Below are 13434 nucleotides of genomic sequence, written 5' to 3'. Positions count from 1 at the left end.
AGGGGTCACCTCCATCTGGTGAGTGAGGTGTGAATCCATGTAAGCTGTCTTTTCCTTGGAGGAACATTTCTTTGTGGAAGTACTTTTTCCTTTTGAAGACCTACAGCGTGTCATGTTTGTCATTGGAGTGATCATGATGCACGGATTTACACAAAGGTATATTTTATCTTTCATTTCACTATCAAGCATGGGTATTTATAGATAATATATTTATAATTTTGCCTTGACATACACTTTTAAAGTATTGAAAATTATTTTTGAATTACATTACCATGCTAAAGGTTGCATGAAATTTTAGAGATTGGGTTTACATATACTTTACATTCTGTGAAGCACTGCTCAGATTTTACAGTGGGGGATGTACTTATGTCTTTAAATTGGGTCTCTGAAAACAGTTAAAAGTCTTAAAAGTTTAATAAAATATGCTAATAATTATTACATATGTTTTTAACAGCCAACAAGAGTTTGCGTATACTACTTTACGGTGTATGCAGGTTTCACTGCTCATTGACTTCTAACCACTGAACACATCTGGAATGTTTCTTGAATGGTTTTTAGTTGTGCCTAGTTCTCTACAAAGCATCTATTAGTACTGACAATAAACACAGAACAATGTGCGCACCATAGAGAGTATATTGTGATATGGTAACACTGAGTCTGTTTATTAGGTAGCAGTTTTTCCATATTCATATGTGGAAGAGAGCTTCTTATAATACTTTGTATCATATAAAGATAGTGATTTATTTGTACAGAGGAAAATCAGGAGATGAATAACCTACAGGTGTATTAGAAGCATCTGAATAAACATTTACATTTGTTCATTAGAAGCCTATATTGCCCTTAGTAGATCATTAAAAAGGGATCCTTCAAAATTTACATGCTCTGGTATAATAAAATACGGCAACTTTGTTTCACAAATATGTATCAATGCATGTTTCCATTAGGTTTGTCTTCATCATTGGCACATCTGTGGCTTTGGCCTTTAGCTCCATGAGGAAAAGGGGAGTCCATCGGTCCCAGCTTCTGCGCAAGTTGACATGGAGGACATGTGTGCTTATGGCCATTGGAGTTTTCTTCATCAACTATGGACCAGCAGATGGCCTATGTAAGTTGTATCTGAAAAGGGTTTTTTCTACCCCCACTGTGTGCAAGATATAAAGGCACTTTTTTATAAAACCTAGAAAAGTAAGGAAAGATACCTTGTTCCAACATATACTAATGATATGACATGGATGTCCATATTTAATTAATAACTTAACTTGTCCATAAACTGTATTTATGAATATTACTGGACCAGAAATGGGTTTTCAAAGAGCAAATCCCAGGACCAAGTAAAATCAATCAATAAGATACTGATAGGTTCAGCTATACTTGTAATCTAGTTATTTTGCTAAAAAGCTGACAATTGCATACTAGGAATTTTTTTAGATGCTTTTCTATGTTTGAGCTAATTTATTGTAGCTACAGTTGTGACCAAAATTATTCAACCCCCAATGCTGTAAAGGGGTTTAGGGACTATAGTGTACATTTGGAATTGTATTCAGAATCAAATCCTACAAGGACGTTGTAACTACCCAAATGCAACTAAAATGACATCAATTGTTTATGTAATACAGTAGTAAATGGTTCTTATGTGGTTTCTTCATTGCCACAATTATTCAACCCCTTAAAGACTACCACTCTGAAGAACAGAGGTTCATACAGGTGCTTTCCATCAGGTATTGAAAACACCTGTGGATGTCACCGAGCAGCAATCAAGCATAATAAGCACCAATTAGGCAGCTTTAAAATGACTGTGATACTCAGCTCCTTCTAGACATTTACTGGTGTGGTTACAAACATGGTGAAGGCAAGAGAATGGTCCAGGAAGACAAGAGAAGAGGTGATTTCTCTTCACAGGAAGGGCAATGGCTATAAGAAGATTGCAAAGATGTTAAACATACCAAGAGACACCTTAGGAAGCATCATTCGCAAATTCAAGGCAAAGGGCACTGTTGAAACGCTACCTGGTCGTGGCAGAAAGAAGATGCTGACTTCGACTGCTGTGCGCTACCTGAAGCGTAGAGTGGAGAGAAGTCCCCGTGTGACTGCTGAGGAACTGAGAAAAGATTTGTCAGATGTGGGTACAGAAGTTTCAGCCCAGACAATAAGACGCACACTGCGTAATGAAGGCCTCCGTGCCAGAACTCCCAGGCGTACCCCCTTGCTGTCTCCAAAGAATAAGAAGAGTATGCCAAAAGCCATGTGGACAAACCACAAAAGTTGTGGGATAGTGTTCTGTGGACTGATGAAACAAAATTAGAACTGTTTGGGCCCATGGATCAACGCTATGTTTGGAGGAGGAAGAACAAGGCCTTTGATGAAAAGAACACCTTGCCTACTGTGAAGCATGGTGGAGGGTCAATCATGCTTTGGGGCTGTTTTGCTTCTGCAGGTACAGGGAAGCTTCAGCGTGTGCAAGGTACCATGAATTCTCTTCAGTACCAGGAGATATTGGATGGAAACGTGATGCAGTCCGTCACACACCTGAGGCTTGGGAGACGTTGGACCTTTCAACAGGACAATGATCCCAAGCATACCTCCAAGTCCACTAGAGCATGGTTGCAGAGGAAAGGCTGGAACATTTTGGAGTGGCCATCGCAGTCACCAGACTTAAATCCGATTGAGAACCTCTGGTGGGACTTAAAGAAAGCAGTTGCAGTGCGCAAGCCTAAGAATGTGACTGAACTGGAGGCCTTTGCCCATGAAGAATGGGCGAAGATACCCGTAGATCGCTGCAAGACACTTGTGTCAAGCTATGCTTCACGTTTAAAAGCTGTTATAACTGTAAAAGGATGCTGTACTAAGTACTAAGATTGAATGTCACTTGGGGGTTGAATAAAACTGATAATGCTGTGAGCACAGAAAAGACATTTGTGGTTATTTCATTATAACTGTTATGTTATATTTGTCTGACCTACAAGTGCCTCTTTAATGTAAATGTAAGCAAGATGACTGAATGATCAAAAGCAATGTCAAACTGGCCAAAACACTCAATTTCAGTGGGGGTTGAATAATTTTGGTCACAACTGTACATTGAAGTATTGTATTTAAGATTATTATGCCTGCATAAGGGAAATTCACCTTACCTGTTTGTCTTGATTACCAGAGAAAGCTAGAACATGACAGCTGTCACTAGGAACTTTTTTGGTGACAACTGTCTAAGACAGGACTTCCCCTAATTTTTGAGAACGTTTGGGACAGGACACATGTGCAGACACTCTCGGTGCAGGAAGACCTCTTGCATGCAGCTGAAGCCCTGCGGCACAGCTGCTGCACAGACTCTGGGGGGTGAACATTCCCACCTAGGTATGAAAGACGAAAAGTGCTGCATTGCAACTCAAAATTGCTATAAAGCCTGTTATAAATGATCCAAATGTGAGAGAGGGAGGGGGGAGAAGGCAGGATAAATATGTATTTATTTAGCGTGAATGTCCGCTTTTCTTATTCCTCACTGATAAATTCACATCGTACTTCCCCTCTTCCCATATCATGGGCAGATATACCATTACACACCATAGTCTGTTCTTGGGTCAGCAGAGGGACATACAACTATGTACACAGCTATGTAGAAAATGCTCTGTTATCTTTCACTGTTCACAACTGTAATTTTCAGTCCCAGCACATGTTCCAGTCCTGGCCCAATCTGAACATAGTTTGCTACAAGCTGGAATGGAACATATCATTGTTTTACTCTGCAGAGGATGGAGAATGGCAGTGTTTGCTGTCTGTGTACCACTTCTGTGCAGTCAGACAGGTGATCAGAGCAGATCCCGACTGGTTCATGGGCAGATAGATGTCTCAATGCCAAGCATTTGTGTTATGGTATCTTCCCATCTTAACAGGGAATTTCACTGGGCTATTAGGCTATAAAAAATAGCAGCTACAAGTACTATAAATCCAGTTTTTTTAAAAACATACTTTCCAGCCAATGAAATTTGGAGCTACCTTCACAGCTCTTTTTCACTTGCTGCCATCTTGGATTTCAGGAGCCTGTTGTCACTTTCTGATCATTCAGCCAGCCCTTGCCACTGCACATGTGAGATCAATGGACTGCATGGAGAATGTCCAGAAGCTTCCTGTGTTGTGGGACATGTGTCCAAGAAGGCTGAATAGTGGTAGGGGACAGGTCAAGGACTCCATCATCCTTGCCCAGGCAGGAAATGAGGAAGCAGCAGCAAAGCACCGGGTAAAAAAGTTCTTGCTCGGCCCACCCAAAATACTTGCAAATGTGTATTAGGGAAGGATTAGAATGTTTTTTAGTGTTTATTTTGAGTGAAGGACCGCTTCGATAACCAAGGGCTATTCTTCATCACAAAATGTCTGCAGCTCAATTGGAGATTTGATGCTGAGTTGTTAATTTGTTAATCACAACCAGTAGAAGACCAAGCATTGCAAAAGTCTCAGCTTCATGAAGACTAAAATAACATTTTCATTCCATGTTAATAAAATGTGTGGGGTTATAAGATACAAGCTGAGCTAAAGCTTCAGAATAGGTCAGTTACTATGATTTGAGCATTGGCAGCTAAGATGCTGTTTGGCCCACAGCCCAAACTAAACTGCATATGAGAAAAATATCCATCTCTCTCCACTAATACATATTACCTAGACATATGATATAAATAATGTAAACAAATGGGGCCAATGTGTGCATGGAGCTAACTTTTTATCATTATCATTGCCAGAACTAAACCTTAAAATCTACCATTTATCTGTCTATCCGTGTATCTCTCTCTTCTCTGCAGTCTATACAAATATACATTTTTTTTAAAACACAGAGCACACTTCTTGACATGTTGTAAAAGATGATTGATCACTTCACTTACAGATAACACCATGAAGTGGGGAAACATGTAATGGGTGCTGCTAAGGTTTAATTTATTATCACAGTGATCACGTGACCAGTAACCATGAAAATGATTTTTTCAAGAATAAACTAGGTTTGCTAAAATGGTGGTATATAAAAAAGTATTATTAGAATTAAAATTATTATACCTTAATTTTTATTTTTCTTAATAACATGTTTGCCACTGTCCAACAGAAGTGATAGTGATTGGGAAAAGCTATATATTTTTTTTAGATTTAAACCTTGGTAATAAAAATTGCCCTAGAAACATCTTAAAGGGAACCAAACCTCATTAGAAAATCATAACATGTAAGAAGAATGACAGTAACCATATGTCACCTGTGGGACAGGTGAAGCAGTAGCCACACAGAAAAACTTTTGCATTTTGAAAAAGAAGGAGGTGACAAACACAAGAATATAGTTTAGTAGGAAAAAGAAAATAGAGAAAGAAAGGAAAAAAAATGGGAGGGAGCTGGGGAGGAGGGGGGAATAGGGGAGTCACCTGTTGATAGGTTATGTGTCATCCCTGAGGGGAGCAATGATACAGATTAAATGGGATCTAACACAAGCAGATTCTAATTTTGGAATACTTAAATTGTGTCCAGTAAATCCATGGCTTACAAAAACGGGCTTCTTGCCTGTGTAGGTAGAATGTATGGTCTTCCATATGCCTAATATCATTCACTCTACCAATCCATGGTGAATGGGAGCGGAGATTTCCACTGTGCTAGGATGCACGCCCTGTCTACATTAAGGAGGTGCCTGACCAAACAGGGGCAAAATTTGCACCAAGACAACTGGTTGAGATGTAATAGGCACGGAGCTGGATCTTGTTTGAGAGTGAGGCCTGTGAGTGCCTGTGTTAGGAAGCAGACGCCCGGCCAGAAGAGGTGAATCTGTGGACACAACCAGAAAATTTGGAAGAGTGTGTCTCTAGCTGTTCCACATCTCCAACAGTTACGATTGGTATTGGAGAACATACAATGTAACCATTCCGGGACCCTATACCACCTCAAGAATATTTTATATCCAGATTCCTGCGGTTGCCATGAGATGGACAATTTGTGTGTAAAGAAGAAACAGATTATCTCTGTTCTGGGGACCAAGTTGCATTAAAGTCATGCTCCCACTAATTTATGAATGAAGGAGTGTAGTTTTCAGGGAGCATCTTGGTTCTCTTCATCTGACTTCCTCTTTCAGGTTCAGACAGTCAACTCTCGATGATTTTTCAGGCCGCCCTCCATGCCCATTGTGTTTCTGGACCTGCAGCCTCCTGGAAGACGTGACATACTGTATGTATACCAGGACTGCAGGACCAGGGACACATCATTCTGCCCCAGGCCAGAATAGTGGTGGGTGGGCATGGCCAGGATAAAAATAAAAAAACAGAAAAACTGAATAAACACGGAATGGGGGTGGTTTAAATGGAACAAACTCCCTTTTGGGAGCCACTTTAAATACTGCCCAGGTAGAAAGACCTTTTCACTGTAGATAGATAGAAAGATAGATAGATAGATAGATAGATAGATAGATAGAAAGATAGATAGATAGATAGATAGATAGATAGATAGATAGATAGATAGAGTCATGGCCAAAAATCAGGGCTGTGGATAAGGTGGTACAACCAGTCCTCCTGTACAGGGCAAAGGCCAACAGGGGGGCCCAGGCAGCTGGGTGAACCGGATGTGGGCAGGGAGGGTGATTGGCATGGTGGGGAGGAGCAATTACTGGAACTGATCTTCTGAATGGCTCTCTCTGCAGCAACTGAAAGCTGGCTTCTTCTCCTCTCCCTCTTGCTGGCTTTCAGCTGCTGCAGCTGGAGCCATACAGGGGATCAGTTCCAGTAATTGCCCCCTTGGTGCACCTATCACCATCCCTGTGCATTATACATTTCCCCCTGCTGCCCAGGTCCTCCAGTGTGCCCCCACCCCCACAGTGCTTCCGGCTTCCCTCCTCTCCTTCCCACAAGCAGCTGCAATCACACAATAGGATCGGTCAGGATGGAGAGTTGGGGAAGGGAACTCTAAATATGTCACATTTACCAGCTCAGTACCAATCACTCACTGTGCTTTTTTAGGGTGGGGGGGCCCTGTCAGGTTGGCTGTATGGGGCACCATGGTTTCTAGCAGCAGCCCTGCTAAAAATATTGGCACCCCTGCATTTCTGTAAGCTAATGCACCACTTTGCCCAGGAAATTGTTGCAATTACAAATGTTTAGGCATTCTCATGTTTATTTCTTTTATTTGTATTGGTATGACACAAAAAAGTGGAGAAACAAAAAGCCAAATCTGACACATCCCACGCAAAACCCCAAAAACGGACTAGACAAAAGGACTGGCACCGTCAATTTAATATTTGGTAGCATATCTCTTGGAAAAAAAAAATGAAATCAATCGTTTCCTGTAACCATCAATGAGTTTCCCACACCTCTCTACTGGAATTTTGGACTACTCTTCTTTCTCCAACTGCTCCATATCTCTTAGATTGGAAGGGTTCCTTTTCCCAACTGCTGTTTTGAGATCTCTCCTCAGGTTCTCTATGGGATTGAGATCTGGACTTATTGCTGGCTAGTTCAGTACTCTCCAGCACTTTGTCCTAAACCATTTCTGGATGCCTTTGATGTGTGCTATGGGGCATTGTCCTGCTGTAAGACCCATGACCTCTGACGGATATCCAACTTTCTGACACCGGGCACTACATTGCACCCCAGAATTCTTTGGTAGTCTTCAGATTTCATAATGACACGGTCGAGACATCCAGTGCCTGAAGCAGAAAAGCAACCCCAAAACATCAGTGAACCTCCACCATGTTTGACTGTAGAGACTGTATTCTTTTCTTTAAAGGCCTCATTGCTTTTTCTGAAAACAGTAGAATGATGGGCTTTACCAAAAAGCTGTAATTTTGTTTTGTCTGTCCACAGCACATTCTCCCAATAGAAGTTTGGCTTCCTCAGGTAAAATTTGGCAAACTCCAATCTGGGTCTCCTACCATAGCATCCTTTTTCATTCAGATGGTGACATATAGTGCGAGTTGACACAGTTGTACCCTGTCCCTGAAGGTCAGCTTAAATTTGTCTAAAAGATGATCGAGGTTCTTTAGCCACCATTCGAACAATCCTTAATTGCAATGTTTGATCAAGTTTTTTCTCCACATCCAGGGAGATTAGCTACAGTGCCATGGGCTGTAAACTTCTTAACAATACTGCGCACAGTGGACACAGGAATATTAAGATCTCTGCAAATGGATTTGTAACCTTGAGATTGTGCATTCTTTTCCATAGTTTTTGTTTTGCTGCTCTTTCTCTTCTCCATGCTCCATGTGGCACACAGAGACACACAACAGAAAGATTAAGTCAATTTTTCACCATTTTAACTGGTTGCTAGTGTGACTTCTATATTGTCAGGTGCCTATAATTTTGTCCATTCCATTTTTGGAGTTTTGTGTGGAATGTGTCAGTTCTGACATTTTGTTTCTCCACTTTATTGTTTCATACCAATACAAACAAAAGAAATAAACATGAGAATGCCTAAACATTTGTAATCGCAACAATTTTCTGAGTGAAGTGGTGCATTAGCTGACAGAAATGCAGCGGTGTAGCAATTGTACGTACAGATAGGGATGTGGACCTCCATTTTGCTAAAGATCCTCCATCTTGTGTCATTCTTACTCCAAATCAGTCCCCCCCTTTATGTTGTATGTCATGAGGTCTGTGTGTGTGTGCTGAGTTCAGGAGTGCATCGGGCACCGCTGGATACATTTCATGGTTGTAAACCCAATTAGCTGGTGCCATAGTGTCTGGCAGACTCTGAGTTGATCATAAAGCTATAAACCCGTCAGTCACTGGACTTGAAAAGCATTCCGGAATAGCAGTAAAACCTACATCCTATATGAAACCACTTTTTCATACAATTTCATAATGCCCGGTAGGAAATATGTACAATCAAACAAAGCATATATTCGGATAGGTCAGTTTAATGCGAGTCACTTGATACCTTACATCCCTAGATTACATCTACCCAAGAGCAGGAAGTGATATCTCCTTAACCGTCCCAAGCAGATATGTCATATTTGATGTCTGGACGTTCAGAATATCATTCTGCATATTATCCTACCAGTGGATAGGATGCTACATGTACCTATGGAAGGTTATTGACCATGGTATAACTTGGGAGGGATTTTGGTCCTAGCCTGGGTCTCCACCTAAAACCCCCTCCCCAAATGAAACGATTGGCCCTTGGCTTCAGTAGACACCCCCTGCTGGGGGAGTAGAAAATAGGCTGTCAGACATGGAGAAGTAAGATGAAGAGATCTCCCTTTTAACATCAGGAACCAACTTTGGGAGAAATGGTACTCTTTTGTTCTGGACACTTGAATCTGCTTAAACCAGGACTCTGGCAAGTATTCTACCTCTCTAAACATCTTTCTGTTATCTCTCTGGTTGTGTTATTGCTTTCTGTATAAATATATTGGCTGCATCTTTTTCTGTAAATATTTTTATTGCACCATTTTGACCTTTGTAGTAATAAATCCTATTTTCTGAAAAGTGTTGAACTGTTTCTAAAGCTCTTTAATGCAAACTAAGAATCCCTGTCTCTGAAGAGCGCTACTGTGTGTTTTAAACTTCTGCATACATCTGCCTGCGGTGACAGTGTGTATACAGACGCTTATTCAAACAGCATAGTGTTACTGCTAAGATTGGTTAGTTTCCTCCTTCTCTGTACAAAAAAAGGTGATGGTGGCAGTGTGAAGGGTTAATAGTGTAATTAACCTGACCCAGTAACAATCTCTCAGGCTGCGGCACATAGATTGTGGTCCAGTGAGCTGGAAAATCTTTCTGCAGGGTGCAGCTGAGCGTGGCATTGTTACGCACGTGACAGAGAGGTTTTAGATTGGCTAGTCCTTCGGTCACGAGTTGCTGAGAAGGGCTGGGGGTCTGATGCCGCACCCGTCACAAGGGGTGCCAATATTTTTGACCATGACTGTAGATAGATAGATAGATTGATTCAGATAAAGAGTAGCCTTTGCAAAGCCCTTTACTCTTTTTTTAGATCATAGCATTTACCTTCCACTGCAGGGGGAGAAGGGAAAGCCCTCGGCATTCTTTAGAAGTGTTTTTGGGCAGACCTCATGGTTTTCAATTCGTGAAACATTACATTTTTAATTAAACAACTCATTACAAAATAAAAAAATAATTAATAGTTATGAATAGCAATGATATTTCACTATGAGATAAAAAAAAGTAATAAACCATTGGTACAATTTGAAAATCAAGCAGGAGGTGACACAAACACAAGGTAACAGCAATGTCAGCCTTCCATGTGAACTCCTTCAGTTTACCATTGGGCTGTCCATTTGATTGACCTGAAAGGCAGCCTAAAAGTTAACTAAAGGAGTGCATGTCGCAGGCTGACCACACTTCTACGAATTGCGAGGCAATAGTCTACAGCAGGAAGTGCTGTTACAGGCAGGATCTTCAGGTAAGAAATTTGCAACAGATTTGCAAAAAGCAACTTGCTAAAGAAAACTGTATAGGGTTAGCCATGATGCCATTTATACTAAAAATGCATTTTTGGCATCCATTTACTTTAAAGCTGAACTTCAAGCAAAAGGCTAATCATTCAGGTGAAATACATATATGAGAGCTGTTTTACCTGTCAGAAGTTTAACATTTTTTATCTATCCAATCCTGAATTTCACACAATTCTGCCCCAGAGCATAGCCCTGTCTAACAGAGAAAGGGAAATGATCTTCTATGCTACAGTTACACTTTGAAAGGTGAACCAGGACACCGATGAACTTATCTATCTGTCATTCAGCTTGCTCTTTCTGTCATCATACTCCCTGCACTGCAGCACATCTGATTGGTTCCTTGTGATGTTTTTACCTCCCCCTCTCTGAGCTCTGCTGTATAGATATTGTGGTAGACTACAGTAGGCTAAAGCAAAGTCAAATTTAGGTATTTACCGCTTGCCTTCAAAAAAATGCTGTTAACCTCTTGAGTACCAGTACGGTTTATAAATGGAGGCTGGTATTAAGGGCTTTTAAAAACATTGGGGTTGATTTACTAAAGGCAAATTGGCTGTTCACCTTGAAAGGGAATTTGCCCCGGAGCTTAGTGAATGTGGTAAAATTTCACGTGCAAAGAATACCCAATCACATGCAAGTAAACAACAAACAAACAACATTTTACTTGCGCATGATTGGATGATGGAAGTCAGTAGAGCTTTACTCATTCATTAATTTCTGGGAAAAATCCCCCTGCAAAGTAAAACATCCCTTGTAGAGATAACAGTCTATTTGCCTTTAGTAAATCAACCTAATTTGGAGTTTCTGGTGTAAGTGCTATACATTACCACTGAACTTTAACACCTTCCCACCCCACACGACCTATCCCAGACTCAGCTGACCCACATCCATTTGCTGATCCTCCCTTCAGTTAATGAACCAGTAAGAAATGTGTATTACACTTAGGGATCAGCATGTCATTCTCCAGCAGCTCTGATGGGGAAGCAGCTGAATACCACAGGGGAGTGCTGGCCAGACATTAGGGGACCTGTAGACCCCTGGTGTCTCATCAAAGAGAACCTGCCACTCTTAAATGCTATCATATAGGGAATTTGTCAGCCCCCTATATGATAGCCCCCATGTATGTGCACATACAGTACATATGTAAAGGCACCTACATACGAAACCAGGGATTGCGTTGGTGTATTTGATAGGGATGCTCACTTTGGAGAAAGAGCTATAGTTCTAGGGCCATTACTTACTGTTAACTACAACAGATGATCTGTAAAGGCGTTTACAGTGTCACCTATAGACAATTCTGGGTGGTACTAAAATTTGTCAATGTGTTATTGGCTCAAACAATTTTAAGGCTTGACGTGTTTGGCATTATTTCCTTGATGTGAGCTCAGCTTTTATTTTAACAAAAAATTGGGTAATAACAACTATTGCAATGTATTTTTTTATTGAAAATATGGGTTTGATTAATATGCACTGACATAAAAAATTGCAAATACCGCTATTTTATTTTCCGTGACCTCTGCGTCAAGAAAATGTACAATATTTGGGGGCTAAAATGTGTATTTTAACCTGCGTGCAGATTGAAAAGAAAAAATGGCTCTGGGACTGAAGTGGTAATAATGCATTAAGTGTTTTAGAGATTTGTAGCAATGCACATGAGCGTCTAAACAAAGACTACTGACAATACAAAAATAATAGCACATGCACAACATTAATACATTGTCAGTGTTCTCCAGAGATGCCTGCGGCCACTGGGCTGGCTCATCACATAACTATGAAGTCATCTTTATTGGGAGAAAGACACGTGTAAGCTGGCTGCAAAGTATGTACCATGTGAACGAGACCCTACTGGTTTCCATATTCAGCCAAACCTATAAATATTGTAGGATTTCACGTTGTTAGTGATTCAGAAAATATTTTACTTTACTTTCAAACCCATTTACACCCATTTAGCTGTTCATTTGCAGAAACTGACACTTAATGGGCATTGTTAGTGAGATGAGACTCTATGTCCGGAATACACCAGAGGGAGGAGAAATATTATTAGTGATAATGTATTTACTGTAACATTCTCTCGGTTTTCAATTTGTGTCTTATTATCCCTCTATTATTGCTTTTTCCTGCATTATCTTGAAAGCTGTAGCAATTTTAATGAACTTTTTAATTTTTCTGTCGGATCCTTATAGACTGAAATAATCACAGAACTATTTAACTGTATCTTTAGCTTTTTTTATTAGTAATCAGCATTCATATAGCTAGCTCAGGAATAAAGGAGGTGTCACATTCACCTATATCACCCTCCACATATCAATGCAGGGCAAGCTGTTGAAAATTGGTCATTTGTGTTAGATACTTACAGTAAAGCCTTCTTAACACAGAAGGTAATCACATGTCTTAATCTATCACATACTGTATCCCAAAAATGTGGAGTAAAGCAATGATTTACATGGCTCCAGCTACTCTCCTGAAATAAAAACAATCTTCTTATTTTTTGGGTATGTGGTGGAATAAGACGTGAATACATTCTGTTTTAAGATGGCTTCACTGTACTACTGCTGATTAGACAGCCTTTCTCAACCTTTTCAACACAGATGAACCCTTGAAGTAACATTCTGGTCTGGGGGAAAGCCTGCTGATAATAACTATATCTACGACTCATGATACTTCAGTGTGATGGTAACTGGGAAGAATGTTCCTTACACTTGTGGTCACTGGAAAGAACACATTGTGGATGTTACCATTGCTGCAGCTAATGGAATTTTGATGCCGGTTTATTTTATACTAAATGCGAGTGTATTTCCCCGTTTTAGTAAATTATAATCTTAGGATAGTATGAGTAGTGTTAGTGTGATCATATCATTCACCACAGACCTGTTTGGGGCTTACCCCCAAAGCACTCCTGGCTTTTAATTTGTTTGAAAACCATCTGGTTCCAGTAAACACCCAATCTCACTCCTATCTCTGCTGGATTTCTGGGTGCCCTTTCTGGAGTTTGGAAACACCTCCTGCACTCATGGATTTTAAAT

The 13434-nt window shown here is 40.4% G+C and overlaps 1 protein-coding gene across 1 annotated transcript in view; it reads left to right on the top strand.

Annotated features, from left to right (window-relative positions):
• Positions 1-6171, top strand: part of LOC149458211 (heparan-alpha-glucosaminide N-acetyltransferase-like) — a 103409-nt gene extending 97238 nt beyond the window's left edge. The window contains exons 4-5 of the mRNA XM_089682468.1: positions 945-1105; positions 6086-6171. Of these exons, the coding sequence (XP_089538594.1) occupies positions 945-1105; positions 6086-6171 (247 nt within the window). The remainder of the gene's footprint in view (positions 1-944; positions 1106-6085) is intronic.
• The last annotated feature ends 7263 nt before the right edge of the window (positions 6172-13434 follow it).

Source organism: Staurois parvus, unplaced genomic scaffold (assembly GCF_062004578.1).
Source record: "Staurois parvus isolate SC_StPar_1 unplaced genomic scaffold, SC_StPar_1.0 ptg000291l, whole genome shotgun sequence".
NCBI classification, from domain to species: domain Eukaryota; kingdom Metazoa; phylum Chordata; class Amphibia; order Anura; family Ranidae; genus Staurois; species Staurois parvus.
This window is presented reverse-complemented; position numbering and strand designations above follow the sequence as displayed.